Source organism: Kogia breviceps, chromosome 4, assembly GCF_026419965.1.
Source record: "Kogia breviceps isolate mKogBre1 chromosome 4, mKogBre1 haplotype 1, whole genome shotgun sequence".
Taxonomy (NCBI): domain Eukaryota; kingdom Metazoa; phylum Chordata; class Mammalia; order Artiodactyla; family Physeteridae; genus Kogia; species Kogia breviceps.
In genome coordinates this window covers 181,906,140-181,920,067 of record NC_081313.1, presented here as the reverse complement: position 1 = coordinate 181,920,067, position 13,928 = coordinate 181,906,140, and the positions used below count along the sequence as shown (strand labels likewise).

Sequence of the window (13,928 nt, the reverse complement as noted above, 5' to 3'; positions counted from 1 at the left end):
TGGCGCCTCGAGAAGCAGGGGCTCGTTGCCCCCACGTGTGCGCAGCGCCCCCTCCCCCGGGCACAGGTCAGCTGCCCCCGTCCTCCCCGGGAGGGGGTCAGACACAGGCCCAAAGGTCAGAACCGGCCAGGAACGGAAAGCTAGATTGCTTTCAGCGAAATAATTGAGGACGGGTTTCAGTATTAGACTCGCCCGTTAACCGTTAGTCTTAACGTGGTCTGGGTGTGGTTTGGGTTTGGGTTTTGGCTCTTTTTGTTGTGAAACATTTACGCGTTCACAGGCTGTAGCACGAGCAGCACGGGAGGCCTGGGGGCTTCTCCTGCACGGCCGGGGGGCTGGCCTGGAGCCCCCCCCCCCCCCCCCCCCCCCGGTCCCCCGTTGTCCCCACGCAGCAGGCTCCCTGCCCTTTCTGTGTAAGCGAGTCTCGGGCGTTTCCCGCGGCCTCTGCCGATCGTTCCTGGTGGCGGCTGGTTACTGGGGTGTCTGGATGCTTCCGCCTGGGCTCCTGGGGGGTCACTGGGGTCAGCTCCCCGTGGGCTCGCTGGGCGCAAGGGGGCCACCGTGCCTTCTTGCAGAGGGCGTTTCTGTCTCCGTCGCCACATGGGGGTCAGTTACAGCCCCAGAAACCCGGGCGTTGGCTCTTCTCCCAGTTTTGTCTTCCATTTGGTTTTGGTTTGCTGGTGTTTTGGCCGGCTGGCCCAGGTTGGCTGTCTGCACCCGTGACCCGTTGTCCTGGGGGCCACGACGCTCCTCTCGCGGGTGACCAGTGCTCCGCATGGGCCCCAGGCAGCTCCCTGTCCCCCAGGTCCCCTTTCTCTCACAGCCCTTCCTCCTGTCAGGCACCGCAGCGTGGCTGGTTTTTGAATATTTGAGTTATTTACACATCCTGGAACTTTTTTGGTTGAGGATGCAGTTAAATTTTGTTGAGAAGTTACTTGTAGTTATCTTACGATTATTTGAATAGTTCTCTTATTTTTTTAACCCTTTAAAGCCCCCAGTTTCCCAGACAGATGAGCTTTTCAGAAGTTCGGTCCCCGTATGGGGTCTTCATTGTGTGCTGTGGTCTCCTTTCTGTTTATGTGCCATGCTCTTTAAAAAGTGCTTTATTCTGGAGTAACCTGAGGCTGACAGAGCAGTTGCAGAGGTGGCACCGAGCCCCCGCCCGCCCCGGTCCCCACGAGCACGGCACACGGTCACTGCTAGGAAACCAGCTGTCACCCTGGCCGCGCTTGTGCTCGGCATTTGGGTTCCCGGGGCAGGAGTTACAAACCTGCCCCTAAGACTCTCGGTCTGTTAGGGTAACTAGTCAACACTGGGCTTAAACAATGTCTCCGTGGTTGCGTTTTCTCCAGCAGCTGCTTTTGGTGCCTGATATGGATCTAACTTGTCTCTTTTTGTTTTCCTTTCTTTCTTTCAATTCTAGAACCACGTTCGTTTGAAGTAGGAATGCTAGTCTGGCTTAAATACCAAAAATACCCCTTCTGGCCCGCAGTGGTAAGAATCCCCCTCCGCCCCCTGCTCGCCCATTTGGTCCCCCGAGCCTGAGGTCCAGTGTCCTCCGTTCTTGACGCCAGGACCCGGGCAGGTGGTTCACTGTTCTGTTGTTACTGGGGAAACGCTGGGTCTGTGAGCGTCGAAGTGAATGCGTTTGTTTACCTAAGGAAAGGGGGTCTCAGCCTTCTGGCACCAAGGATCGTGAGGCTTATAGGTCAGGTTTTTATCAAGCAGGCTTAGAAAGCCCGCCTCCAAAAAGTGCCCGTGGTTTGCTCATTTTAAATATTCGACATTTCCGCTTTTTAGCGTGCAGATTAGGGTGGGCATCCGTTGCACAGCAGGTGTGTGAGGTCCTGGCTGCGCCCCCAGTGCAGCAGACGCCCTCGAGTGTGGCTGACGTCCTGGCTGTGCCTCCTCCGCCCGCGTGGACGGTGCCCACGGTCAGTTGGAGGATTTGTGAGGCAGGGGCACCACCTGGTTGCCCTCGCCCCTGCCATTTCCACCTTAATTTCCCCCCCTTTGTCTTCCAGCAGGGACAGGGTTTTGACGGTTCTAGCCGTAGCCTGTTAACTTTTAGGAAGAGGCAGTGGCGTGTAAATCCAGAAGATAGCTGCCACGGTGGAGCGGCTTTTGTTGTCGCGATGAGTCTGAGCTCATCCGGGTCAGCACGGCCCCTTGGCACGTGACTGACCGTCCCGGGAAGAACAGGATGAAACCTTGGCGGCATCTGTAGGTGGAGCGCAGACGTGCAGCTGAGCTGGGGGTGCCGTGCGGCTCCGCGGCAGGGTTCCGGGGGCTGGTTATCGGGGACCCTCGCTTCCCGAGGTGCCCGGGTCCCCCTGCGGTTGGCAGCCTTCTCCCCGTCTCTCCGCTTTCCCCAGTTCCTGGGGGCCCTGCTGGTTCATGGGTGCCAGCAGTGCAGATACCCGTGGCACGCGGGCTCCAGCCTCTCCCACGGCGCTGGTGACGCCGAGAGGGGCCCCTCCGGGGTCCACAGCCTGCCGCCTCCCGCCTGCCCTCTGCTGAGCCCGGCCAGGCCTCCCCGAGCTTGCTTTGCCCGTCCCACAGAGTGAGGAGGACCGCGCCCTGAGCTGGGCGGGACTGTTGAAGGCGGCGGCCGGGACTCCTCCTGTAGAGCCCTGGCTCTGCTCGGTCGGAACAGCGCTGAGGGCCACGCGGCGCTCTCTGAGCGTTTCCCGTTACCCGGTGTCGGCTGTCAGCCCAAAGCCACTGCGTTCCTCACCACATGCCCGACGAGGTGTGACGTCAGGAAAGTGTCGAAAACCCACGACCTTCTGGGTCCTTGACACCTGGTTTTCTTGGATCTGCCAACAGGTCAAAAGCGTCAGGCGAAGAGATAAGAAAGCGAGTGTGCTTTTCATTGAAGGAAACATGAACCCCAAAGGGAGAGGGTAAACCCACTGTTCTCTGCTCTTGCCGAGTGCTTCTGGGTGGAGGCTGGCGAAGGGGGCCGGGGTGGGGTCCGGAGCCCCGACGAGGGTCCCCGCAAAGCCTGTGTTCAGGGACGCGGCCAGATGGTCGGGTTTTCCAGACTGCTTGTCGACTTCCAGAGTCAGCCCCGCCAGACACTGCTTGGGCCCCCATTTCCCACAAACAGCAGCAAAGTTGGCTCCCTGCAGGGACCGTGAGCAGCCCCCTGCCCGGTCACGCCCCTAGTCCTCGACTGGGGGCGGAAGCACCGTGTGCCCGGAGCCGGCCTGGAAGCGTGGGCACACCTGGGCCCGGCTCCGAGGGGCTCCTTCCACCCACGAGCCGGCGCTGGCAGAGGCCCCACGCTTTCCCAGAGGAAGGGCGCTTTTAGGTCGCAAGGTGGGGCTGGTTCCCGTGAACCTCTGCTCTCTCTGCTTCCAGCATCACGGTGTCTCTTCGGCGATTGAAGCACTTTGATTGTAAAGAAAAGCAGGCACTTCTGGTACGTGATGGTGGTTTGTGCTGCTTTGAAGGGCTGGCTTGGTGGCTGGTAACGGTGTCCTCCACCGCGAGGCCCTTCAGACGGCGGTAGTTGTGGGAGTGACGCCTGGCCCCGGCTGCTCCGCTGGGGGTCAGCGTCCCTGGGGCGGCTGCTGGCCGTTCCCCACTGAGCAGGTCTGGCGTGGAGGACAGGGCGCCCTGCGCAGAGGGGAGGTGGGAGAGCCCAGGGCCAAGGCCCCCAACTTGCGGCTGCGTCTGAGCCGCCCCCGGGCAGGGCACCGTAGACCCTGAGGCCGTGAGCCTGAGCACCACATATGTCAGGGAGCACCATCGCCGTGGCCCTGTGACCGGCCCGGCCCACGAGTCCCCAGGAGCTGGTCCACACAGGGTGCCGTCTGTTAACTCTGACACACCCACCACTTCGTTGTCCCAACTTTCAAAAACACAGACTGCAACTGGGTCGGGCAGTGGGGCCCACGAGCCCCGCTCCGATGCGGGTGTCTGCTTGGCCCCCGGTCAGCGGGCTCTGGGCTCTGCGTGGGGTGACCCCTTCCCGTGTGCGAAGCAGTGTCTGAGCTGGTTCCCCGGGTGAGTGGGATGCTGTGGGGCTGTTCTCTGAGGGCAGCAGGCCACGGACCTCGAGTGCGGGCGCTGCTCGGAAGGTCAGCACCCACACTGGACCCAGCCTTGGGCTCTTGGGACCGGAGGGCGGGGGCAGAGGGGAGGGGGGAATCGAGTTTGAGATTCGTGTGCCTCAAATACCTGAGGAATGGGTTTTATCTCAAGGACGCCTGGGCTCGAGAAGATGGCACGTAGGCCTCGCGAGACCCGGATTCCTGGGCACGTTCCCTGGAAACAGGCCGTGGGAGCTCGGGCATGTGCCGGCGCCACCCTGCCGTCCCAGGTGCTGGCCAGCGAGCCTGGCTGTGGCCCAAGCGCCCTCCTCCTCTGGAGCTGCCCGCCCCTCCCATCACACGCCTGTGGGCCTCGGGCTACTCTCACTTGTCATCCCAGCTCAGGGGTTCTCACCGGGGCTGATGGCCTTGGGTTGCTGTGAGGGTCACAGGCCAGGGGTCCCTCCGCCGGGCAGCACTTCTTCCCACTGACCGTGTACAGTGGAGGGCCGCGGGCCCAGAGGCGTCTCCCACGGGGTTCATCTCCTGCAGCCTCACATCTTCTCCATCCGATGGCCCGTCAGCCGGCCTCCTGCTCTCAGGGTCTGTGGTGTCTCTCTCAGCCCCGAGGGCTCAGCTCACAGGTGACCGTTTTCTGAGCAGCCCCGGCCCCAGACATGCCTCACAGGGAGCCCTGTGCGGGGGCTTCTGCAGGCCCCTTCCTGGACGAGGGGACTGAGGATGCGGGACCTTGGAGGCGCTCCTGGCTGACGCCCGCTGTCTGGGTCTTGTTGCAGGACGAGGCCAAGGAGGACTTCGACCAGGCCATCGGCTGGTGCGTCTCCCTCATCACCGACTACAGGGTCCGGCTTGGTACGTGGGGCTCCGGTGCCCCTGCACGAAGTGACGGGGGGCAGCAGTGCGGGGCCTCCCCTGAGGGCCCCCGAGGGTGGAGGGTGGCCGGGCCCCCATAGCTGTCTGGCCCGTTCCCGAGCAGGCTTCTCCCCATCCCGACGGACAGGCAGGCGCCTGGTGGAGGCTCATCCTGGGTCTGAACAGAGCAGTTTCCTTTGAATCCGGTCTGGTTTCCATCCGTCCCAGGTCTGGCCGTGGGGCGTTCTCGGGCTTGAGGTCAGGGTGCACACCGTCTGGACGACCTGGCAGGGTCCAGTCCTGTGTGTGACCTGACTTCCCTTCCGCCCCTGTGCAGGCTGTGGTTCCTTCGCTGGCTCTTTCCTGGAATACTACGCGGCTGATATAAGTAAGTCTGCCGGCAGCCCCTTTAAGGTGGGACCCGCTCTTCTGCCCTTTAGGAGTGGCAGTCTTCTCTGAGCTCTGGAGGGGTGTGTGCGGCGGGCAGCGCGCCCCAAGCCTGAGGCGTACGGTCCAGCCATGCCTGGGTCCACGGGGTCCCCTCGCTTCCCTCTGCTGTGGGGCCGGGAGGGCGGCTGCACACCCATACCTGCCGCCAGTGCCCAGGTCACCCGCCTGGGGCCGGGGCCTCTGCGTAGCCCTTTCTCTGCCCTCCTGTCGCTGGCATCTGCAGGGTGCCGCTGAAGCAGGGTGGAGGGCAGAGCCGGGGCGAGGGGCGGGTGGCCTATTGGAGGGAGAGCCCTCGGGGACTGTCCCGGCGCAGCCGAGAGCACCCAGTCACGGGAGCACACTTCCTCCGCAGGCTCCCCCGTCCGCAAGTCCATCCAGCGGGATGTCCAGGGGACCAGGTTCCCCCCGCTCAGCGGGGTGGGCCCCGAGGAGGCCTCGGCAGGGAGCCCGCGGGACAGGAGGCCAGCCTGCAGGAAGGTCCTCCCTGACCGCTCGCGGGCCGCCCGGGACCGGGCCAACCAGAAGCTGGTGGAGTACATCGTGAAGGCCCGGGGTGCCGAGAGCCACCTGCGCGCCATCCTGAAGAACAGGAAGCCGTCCAGGTGGCTGAAGACGTTCCTGAGCTCCGGGCAGTACGTGACCTGTGTGGAGACGTATCTGGAGGACGAGGAGCAGCTGGACCTGGTGGTGAAGTACCTGCAGGGGGTGTACCAAGAGGCGGGCAGCAGGCAGCTGGCACGTGGGCACAGAGACGGGATCCGCTTCGTCCTGGATGTGCTTCTGCCCGAGGTGAGCGCCAGCAGGCCCTGCGGCACCCCGGGGAGTCGGGGCCTGGGCGTCGTCCTCCAGAAGCCTTCCCGGGGGCGGTGCCTGCTGAGCCGTCCGCGGGCGGGGCCGGGGGGCCTGGCGGCCTGCGTCTCCCCGAGGCGCCGTGGGCTGGGTGCTGCGGCCTGGGCCCCTCGGCTGGTCCGTGACCCGGGGGAGGGGGAGCTTCAGCTTTGCAGACGCGCTTCAGCTGGGGCGCAGGCGGTCGAGGAGCTGGTGCGCGGCCCCTTGGCCGTTCTTCAGTTCAGGGAGGACACTGCCGGCCATGAATGGAACGTGTGGGAAGATGTCACCAGGCTCTAAAGTGTTGAGCTTTATCGTTGTGGAAATTTCAAATATGTTAAGAAAAATTAAGTAGTGCCGTGAACCCTCACGTGTCCGTCACCCGCTGGAATGGTGTGGCCTTGCTCCAGTTGCACCTCCAGTCCCTCCTCCTGGATTGCTTTTTATCCGCGCATACTTTCGTGTGTGTCTCTAAAAAGGGTGATCCTGCCCCCTGGGGACACTGGGGGACGTCTGGGGTTGTCTGTGGTCGTCACGAGTGGGGGGCTCCTGCCATCCGGTGGGTGGGGGACCAGGATGGTGCGCCAAACCCCACGGTCCAGGACGGCCCCTGTGTCAGCCGTGCCGAGGGGAGAGAGACCCTGCTCTGAACCAGAAGAACTCTTTAAAAATAAATAGCTACGATACTATGATTTCACACCAAAAAAGTAACAGTGATCTTTTTTTTTTTTGGTGGTACGTGGGCCCCTCACTGCTGTGGCCTCTCCCGTGGCGGAGCGCAGGCTCCGGACGCGCAGGCTCAGCGGCCACGGCTCACGGGCCCAGCCGCTCTGCGGCACATGGGATCCTCCCGGACCGGGGCACGAACCCGCGTCCCCTGCATCGGCAGGCGGACCCTCAACCACTGCGCCACCAGGGAAGCTCAACAGTGATCTTTTGATATCAGGCATCTGTTGTATATTCAGATTACTGCTTTGTGTTTTCTTGTTTTTTTCCTTTTTTTTTCCTTTTTTTATGGCCACACCGCACGGCTTGTGGGATCTTATTAGTTCCCCAACCAGGGATTGAACCCAGGCCTGGCGGAGAAAGCGGGGAGTCCTAACTACTGGACCGCTAGGGAAGTCCCCAGGTTCTGCCTTTCTCTGCTTTCAGTGACATGAACTCTCATCTCATCCAAAAGAGGATTGTAGATTTAATTTGGAGACATCAGGAGCAGAGATTTCGCAGACTGCAGAGTGTGAGCTGGGAGGGCTCTGGCGGCCGGGGCGTGGCTGGACCGCACGCCCACGCGGCCGCCTGCCTCCGAGCTCGGTGCGAGCTGCCGGGCCCGGCCCGAGCCTGACGTGCGCTGCCCTCTTGCAGGCCATCATCTGCGCCATTTCCGCAGTGGACGCTGTGGACTACAAGACGGCCGAGGAGAAGTACATACGGGGACCTTCGCTCAGCTACCGGTAGGCGGGCCGCGCTGCGTCCTGAAGGGCTTCGTCTCCCCACGCCGGCGGCTGCAGTGGCTGGGCTGGGGGGCCCCGGTCCGAGCGGGCAGAGCTGGGCCCACCGCGCCCTACGTCCTTCATGGGGCTGACGTTTGCCTCCCCAACGTTCTCCTCCGTTGCCTCGATGCCACGGCTGTTTGAGGAAACAGTGAGATTAAGCAGCAGCCGCTGCCCGGACCTCCCTGGCTGGTGGGAAGAATGCCGTGATCAAGATGTTCCTCTCATGCTGGCGTGGTTAGCGCCCTGGACTGGCGCTCTGGAGCCCCTAATCCCGTCTCTGGGCCGGCTGCCAGGCCTCGCTGGGAGCAGGCGGGGCCGCGTGCCAGTGACAGGCTGAAGACTCAACTAGGGTCTGGTGGTACAGACTGTCCCCAGCCTCAGCGGCTGCCCTGCACACCCAGCAGAGAGACGGTGCTCCCGGGGCAGTGAGGTCCGAGCGGCCCGTCTCCAGCTGCCGCCACCCTCCTGCTCGGGCCGCCGGGCGGAGGGCGCCCTGACTTTCCCACGGCCTCAGCCGGCTGCAGGCCGCCCGGCTGCCTGTGGAGGGCCGCGGGCTGTGCCCCGGCCGCGCCCTGCCGCCTCAGGGACACGGTCTGAGCGCCGAGCCTGGGCAGCCACGGGTCCCTTGGGCCACCTGTCAGTCGGGCAGTGGGTCTGTCCCGGTGTGTCCACCTCCCGCTTCTTTGGGGTTTTTTTTTTTTTTTTTTTTTTGTGGTACGCGGGCCTCTCACTGCTGTGGCCTCTCCCGTTGCGGAGCACAGGCTCCGGACGCGCAGGCTCAGCGGCCACGGCTCACGGGCCCAGCCGCTCTGCGGCACGCGGGATCCTCCTGGACCGGGGCACGAACCCGCGCCCCCTGCATCGGCAGGCGGACTCTTAACCGCCGCGCCACCAGGGAAGCCCCACCTCCTGCTTCTTTTCACACTGTGGTTGCGTTTAGGTTCTTGTGCCCAAACCATCGAGCCTTGGTACCACGGCAGGTTTGGGTCTCCTCGTGGGCTCCTTAGGCCGCTGCACTCCGGTTACCTTTGGGTCGTCCCCCTCACGGTCACAGTCCTTGCTGATCCTCAGAGGGGCGGCCAGTCAACTAACTGATCGTGTAATGCTTTTGTTAACAGATAGCCATTTCAAGGACAATTTGATATTTCGTCATTTTTTCTCTGTAGTGTATTTTTCTTCACTGTGGTGAAATACCCATATTGTAAAATTGAGCATCTTAACTCTTGCAAGCGCACAGCTCGGTGGCATTCAGCACACTCCCATTGTTGGGCAGTCTTCATCTCCAGAACTTTCTCATCTTCCCAGACGGAAGCTCCGTCCCCAGGAAACACTCACTTCTCTGTTGATGGGAGTTTTTTTTGTTTGTTTGTTTTTAACTGAAGTATAATTGACTTACAATATTATGTTACTTGCAGGTGTACAGCAAAGTGACTCAGTTATACGTATACGCGTGTGTGTCTGTGTTCTTTTTTTTTAGATTTTTTTCACTACAGTTTGTTACAAGATACGGAGTATAGCTCCCTGTGCTATATAGTAAATCCTTGACGTTCATCTATTTTTTATATACCAGTGTGCATCTGTTAATCTCAAACTCCCACTTTATCCCTTCCCACCCTTCCGCTTTGGCAACCATAAGTTTATGTCTGTGAGTCTGTGTCTGTTTTGCAAATAAGTTCATTTGTGTCAAATTTTAGATTCCACATATAAGTGACACCGTATGGTATTTGTCTCTTTCTGCTGGATTTACTTCACTCAGTGTGGGGATTTCCCTGGCGGTCCAGTGGTTAGGAGCTCGTGCTCTCACTGCCGCAGCCACAGCTTCCATCCCTAGTTGGGGAACTAAGGTCCCGCAAGCCGCGTGGCATGGCCAAAGAAAACTACAAATAATTCACTTAGTATGATCATCTCTAGGTCCATCTGTGTTGATGCAAATGGCATTATTTTGTTCTTTTTTATGGCTGAGTAATATGCTATTGTATATGCGTACCACATTTTCTTTATCTACTCATCGGTGGACACTTACGTTGTTTCCGTGTCTTGGCTGTTGTGAAGAGTGCTGCAATCTATGCACGTTGGGGTGCATGTATCTGTTCGTTTTTTCTTAAAGATTTTTTTCGACGTGGACCATTTTTAAAGTCTTCGTTAAATTTGTTACAATATTGCTTCTGTTTTGCGTTTTGGTCTTTTGGCCATGATGCATGTGGGATCTTAGCTCCCTGACCAGGGACAGAACCCACACCCCCTGCATTGGAAGGTGAAGTCCCAACCACTGGACCGCCAGGGAAGTCCCTGTCTTTTCGAGTTTAGAGTTCTGCCTGGGTATATGCCAGGAGTGGGATTGCTGGATCATATGGTAGCTCTGTTTTTACTTTTTTGAGGCATCTCCGTACTGTTATCCATAGTGGCTGCACCAACTTAACATTCCCGCCAACAGTGTAGGAGGAGGGTTCCCTCTTCTCCACATCCTCTCCAGCATTTGCTATTTGTAGACTTTTTTTTTTTTTTTTAATGTTTATTTATTTGGTTGTACCGGGTCTTAGTTGTGGCATGCATGTGGGATCCAGTTCCCTGACCAGGGATCAGGTGATACCCCCTGCATTGGGAGCACGGAATCTTAACCACTGCGCTACCAGGGAGATCTCCTGTTAACTTGTAGACTTTATAACGATGGCCATTCTGACCAGTGTGAGGTGATAACCTCATTGTCGTTTTGGTCTGCAGGTCTCTAATAGCGATGTTGACCATCTTTTCGTGTGCCTGTCGGCCACCTGTCTGTCTTGTTTGGAGAAATTTGCATTTAGGTCTTCTTCCCGTTTTTCGATTGGATTGTTTGTTTTTTTGTTATTGAGTTGTATCAGCTGTTTGTGTATTTTGGAAATCAAGCCCTCTTCAGTCACATGATTTGTAAATATTTTCTTCCAGTCCATAGGTTGATGGTTTCCTTTGCTGTGCAAGAGCTTATACGTTTGGTTAGGAACCCATTTGTTTATTTTTCTTTGATTTCTCTTGCCTTGGGAGAGGGTTTATGTTTATTAAAACACCATTGCTGACTAAAACGAAGTGATCTCCTTTTGGTTTTGCAGGGAAAAAGAAATATTTGATACGCAGCTCCTGGAAGAAAGGAGCCGGCGAAGCTGAGGCCGGTGGAGGCAAGGCCCTGCGCTCTGGAGTACAGGCGGGCCGTCGGCCTCCTTGACGACTGCCACCTCTGTTTTCCTGGCTCTTGTGGAAGGTGCAGCTCCTGAAAGGGTTTGAAAGGACAGAGACTTTTTTTTTTTTTTTTTTTTAACTTTACATCATTACCTGTGACTGTACCGTGTAGGTTCACAGAAGGTGCACGTTTGTGTTTTATGTTGAAAAGCACTGTACCCAACATTAAACAGGAGCTTTAAAGACTGATATGAACGTACGGCTCCCGCAACATCAATGTATTTTTTTCCGTTTGTTTCCCTCCTGTGTGTGGCTCCTCTTACGACGGCTCCTAAGTTTGCTGTGCCTCTGTTACATGTTTTTGAGGCAAACCCGTGTTTGTAAGAGGCAGGACCCGAGACCCGCTGCTTTCCCGTGCCCTGGCCTCTGCTGGGACTGGTGCAGGAGAGCAGACAGACTGGCAGTCTTTCCAGCCTCTTTCCGCACGGCCCCCATGTGGGTTTCTCCGCCCGGCCTTGTCACCGCGCAGCCAACTGTCCAGATAGCTGTGATGATCCCACCGGGCTGCTGCGCCCGCCCGGCCCGGCCAAGGTCATTGTGTGCACGGCCTGGGCCGTGAGGTCGCGGCCCGGCTTCTGTGGAAACCAGTCCTTTGTCTGGAAGCCCGAAGCACAGATGGGTCCCCCGATGCCTGAGCCTCCCAGGCTCAGGGCCTCCCCCCTCCCCGCGCCCGCCACACCTTTGGAGAGAGTTGTGTGAAGGCCCGGTCCTTGACGTGGTCACAGAAATTCTGTTCTGGTTTAAAGCCACACACGGTGGATTATTTATTCTAAGCGGACGCGAGGCTGCCTGTGGAAGGAAGCAGCCAAGTACCCCCCGCCCGTGACGGCTGCGCCGCGGCGTCTGAGCACGGCCGGTCCTCCCCGAAGCCGGCACCGGCCAGCGAGCGGCTGCTGCAGAGGACAGCTGGGGAGAGGTTCTCGCGGGCGCTGGGGACATGGGCCCTGACCCTGACAGGAGGCTGGGTCCCCGCGGGAAGGAGGTGCAGAGGTCACTGTGGGGACCTGCGTGTGGTGTCTCTGCTGGTTTTGCTGAAACCTAAGCAGAGGTGCAGACACACGGCCCTGGAGGTCCTGCTGAGCTGCCCCCCAGGGCGGTCGGGGGCGCGTCCCACGTGGGCCAGGCTTGGGAGGATGGCCCCACCAGCATCTGTGCCGTGGCCTCGCTCCCTTCTAGAAAGGTCTAGACAGCAGGCCTCCTTGAAGTGGGTCAGGATGGAGAGCAGGGTGCCCTTGTGGGTGAGGCATCCATGTGGACTATTCCGTTGTCGTGAAGTATTTTTATATATCTGTGTTCTGAGCTCTGGTTGTGGAATTGAACTATTCAGACTGGAATTAAATGCCGTTTTGCAGCCCTGCCTGTTCTTTCCTGGGTGCCACGCGCAGCCCACCTCGGGCACTCGGGCCGGCCACGCTGTACCCTACGGCTGCTTCTGGAGGCTCCTTCCCTAGCCTGGCTGGGGAGGTGGGTTCCCTGTCTGCCGGGCAGAGCCGGTGTCTGTCAGGTGAGCCGGGTGCTGACCAGAGGTGCCGGAGGCTTCTGCTGCTCGGCGCCCAGCCCCTCCCAGTCCTGCGCCCCAGCAGGTGTCTTCAGCTCCTGACTCCCACTGTATTATGTTTTTGTTCGTCTTGAAACTTTGTCCCAGGGCCACTGGGGCAGGCAGTGCTGGGTGGGCGTCTGTTGATGCCCCAAACTGGCGCTGGGTAGTGGTTAGGAAGGCAGAGCCAGCTGACTAAGTGAGGAATGTTCCAGGAGGGGCTGTGAGGTGGCCCTGGCCCCCGGGAAGCCGGCGCACTGGGCTGCTTTGGCATCAAGAAGAGAGACCCAGCATAACACAGGGTGCAGCCGGGGCCCCCACCGGCCGGCCCGTGGCCTCCTGCACCCCCATCCACCACAGCCCCAGCTTCCCTGCACCCACCCTCACCCGGCGTTCCCCCTCAGCTGTCTGGGCTCCATCCAGCTGGCGTCTCAGCAGCCCGCACCTCTGCACGGCCACCCTGCTCACCCCCACCCCCACCCCGTGTCCCGTCCCCTCCCCGGGGGGCCACTCCTGCCCCGGTCACCTCTCACCACTCACAGCCACCCTTCCTGAACCTTTTTCAGCCAGACCCCTGACCCCAGACCCTGCGATGCTTGTCCTACAGTCGCTGTACCTTTCTCACTCCAGCCCAGATGGCATGAGGGGACGATCAGACCCCCCAGTGCAAGGAGCGGTGCATCAACAAAACCACTTCCTGGAAGGGGGAGTTTTCCTTGTGTTCACTTGCGCACCTCTTTAAGTCTGTCATTTATCTAGGAAATTGATTAAGACGAGGGATGCACACCCACACACAATCTCAAATCAGGCAGGCACGTCTATGCAGTGCGGTCAGTGCCCCTCCCCCGAGTGCATGGCTTCTACGGCCAGGCTTTCGTGTCCTGGTTCCCCTCTCAGCCCCTGCTCCCCCCATCCTCCTGCCCCTGCTCCACTCCTTCCAGATCCTGCTCCCCACCTCCTCCAGCCCTGGCTCCCCCTCCTCTCCCCCCTACCTCCTCCCCACCTACCCACCTGCCCCTCACCCCCTCACTGACCCTCAGTGTTCCCGGAATTGTGGTGAACCCTCTGTTAACCCCCTGCTCTATCAGACCTCCTTCTCTGTTTCAGGTCTCTCCCTTGACGTCCCAGTTTCCTGATGCAGGCTCTTACCTCCTGTCCACCTCCCCTCCCCATCCAATCCATCACCCTGACAGCTGATGCCCCTGCTGTATTAGTTATGCATCCCCGCCTTAGCAGTGAACCGGCCCCTGGCGGCTGGAAGCAACATTCTCTCTTGACCGGGCTGTTCTGTGGTCTCAGGAGGTCGCAGTCAGATGTCTGAGGGCTCGAGTGAGGCGGGGGGCTTGGCTCCCAGGTGCCTGGCTCACAGGACAAGGAACGTTAGGAGAAAACAGGAGCCTCAATAATGCCTGGACATGAGTTGGTGATGTATACACATTGGGTCATGAATTGTTAACGTCAGTGTAAAATGTTAGCAGTAGGAGAGACTGGGTGATG

At 59.5% G+C, this 13,928-nt stretch overlaps 1 protein-coding gene across 8 annotated transcripts in view; it reads left to right on the top strand.

Annotated features, from left to right (window-relative positions):
* The window catches only part of PWWP3A (PWWP domain containing 3A, DNA repair factor), a 56,419-nt gene extending 44,174 nt beyond the window's left edge, over positions 1 to 12,245 (top strand). For all 8 annotated transcript variants that reach the window (XM_067033227.1, XM_059060328.2, XM_067033231.1 and 5 more), the window contains 8 exons: positions 1,424 to 1,494; positions 2,830 to 2,906; positions 3,367 to 3,427; positions 4,838 to 4,913; positions 5,251 to 5,301; positions 5,716 to 6,152; positions 7,554 to 7,642; positions 10,768 to 12,245. In XM_067033227.1, the coding sequence (XP_066889328.1) occupies positions 1,424 to 1,494; positions 2,830 to 2,906; positions 3,367 to 3,427; positions 4,838 to 4,913; positions 5,251 to 5,301; positions 5,716 to 6,152; positions 7,554 to 7,642; positions 10,768 to 10,822 (917 nt within the window). In that variant the 3' untranslated portion in view covers positions 10,823 to 12,245. The remainder of the gene's footprint in view (positions 1 to 1,423; positions 1,495 to 2,829; positions 2,907 to 3,366; positions 3,428 to 4,837; positions 4,914 to 5,250; positions 5,302 to 5,715; positions 6,153 to 7,553; positions 7,643 to 10,767) is intronic.
* The last annotated feature ends 1,683 nt before the right edge of the window (positions 12,246 to 13,928 follow it).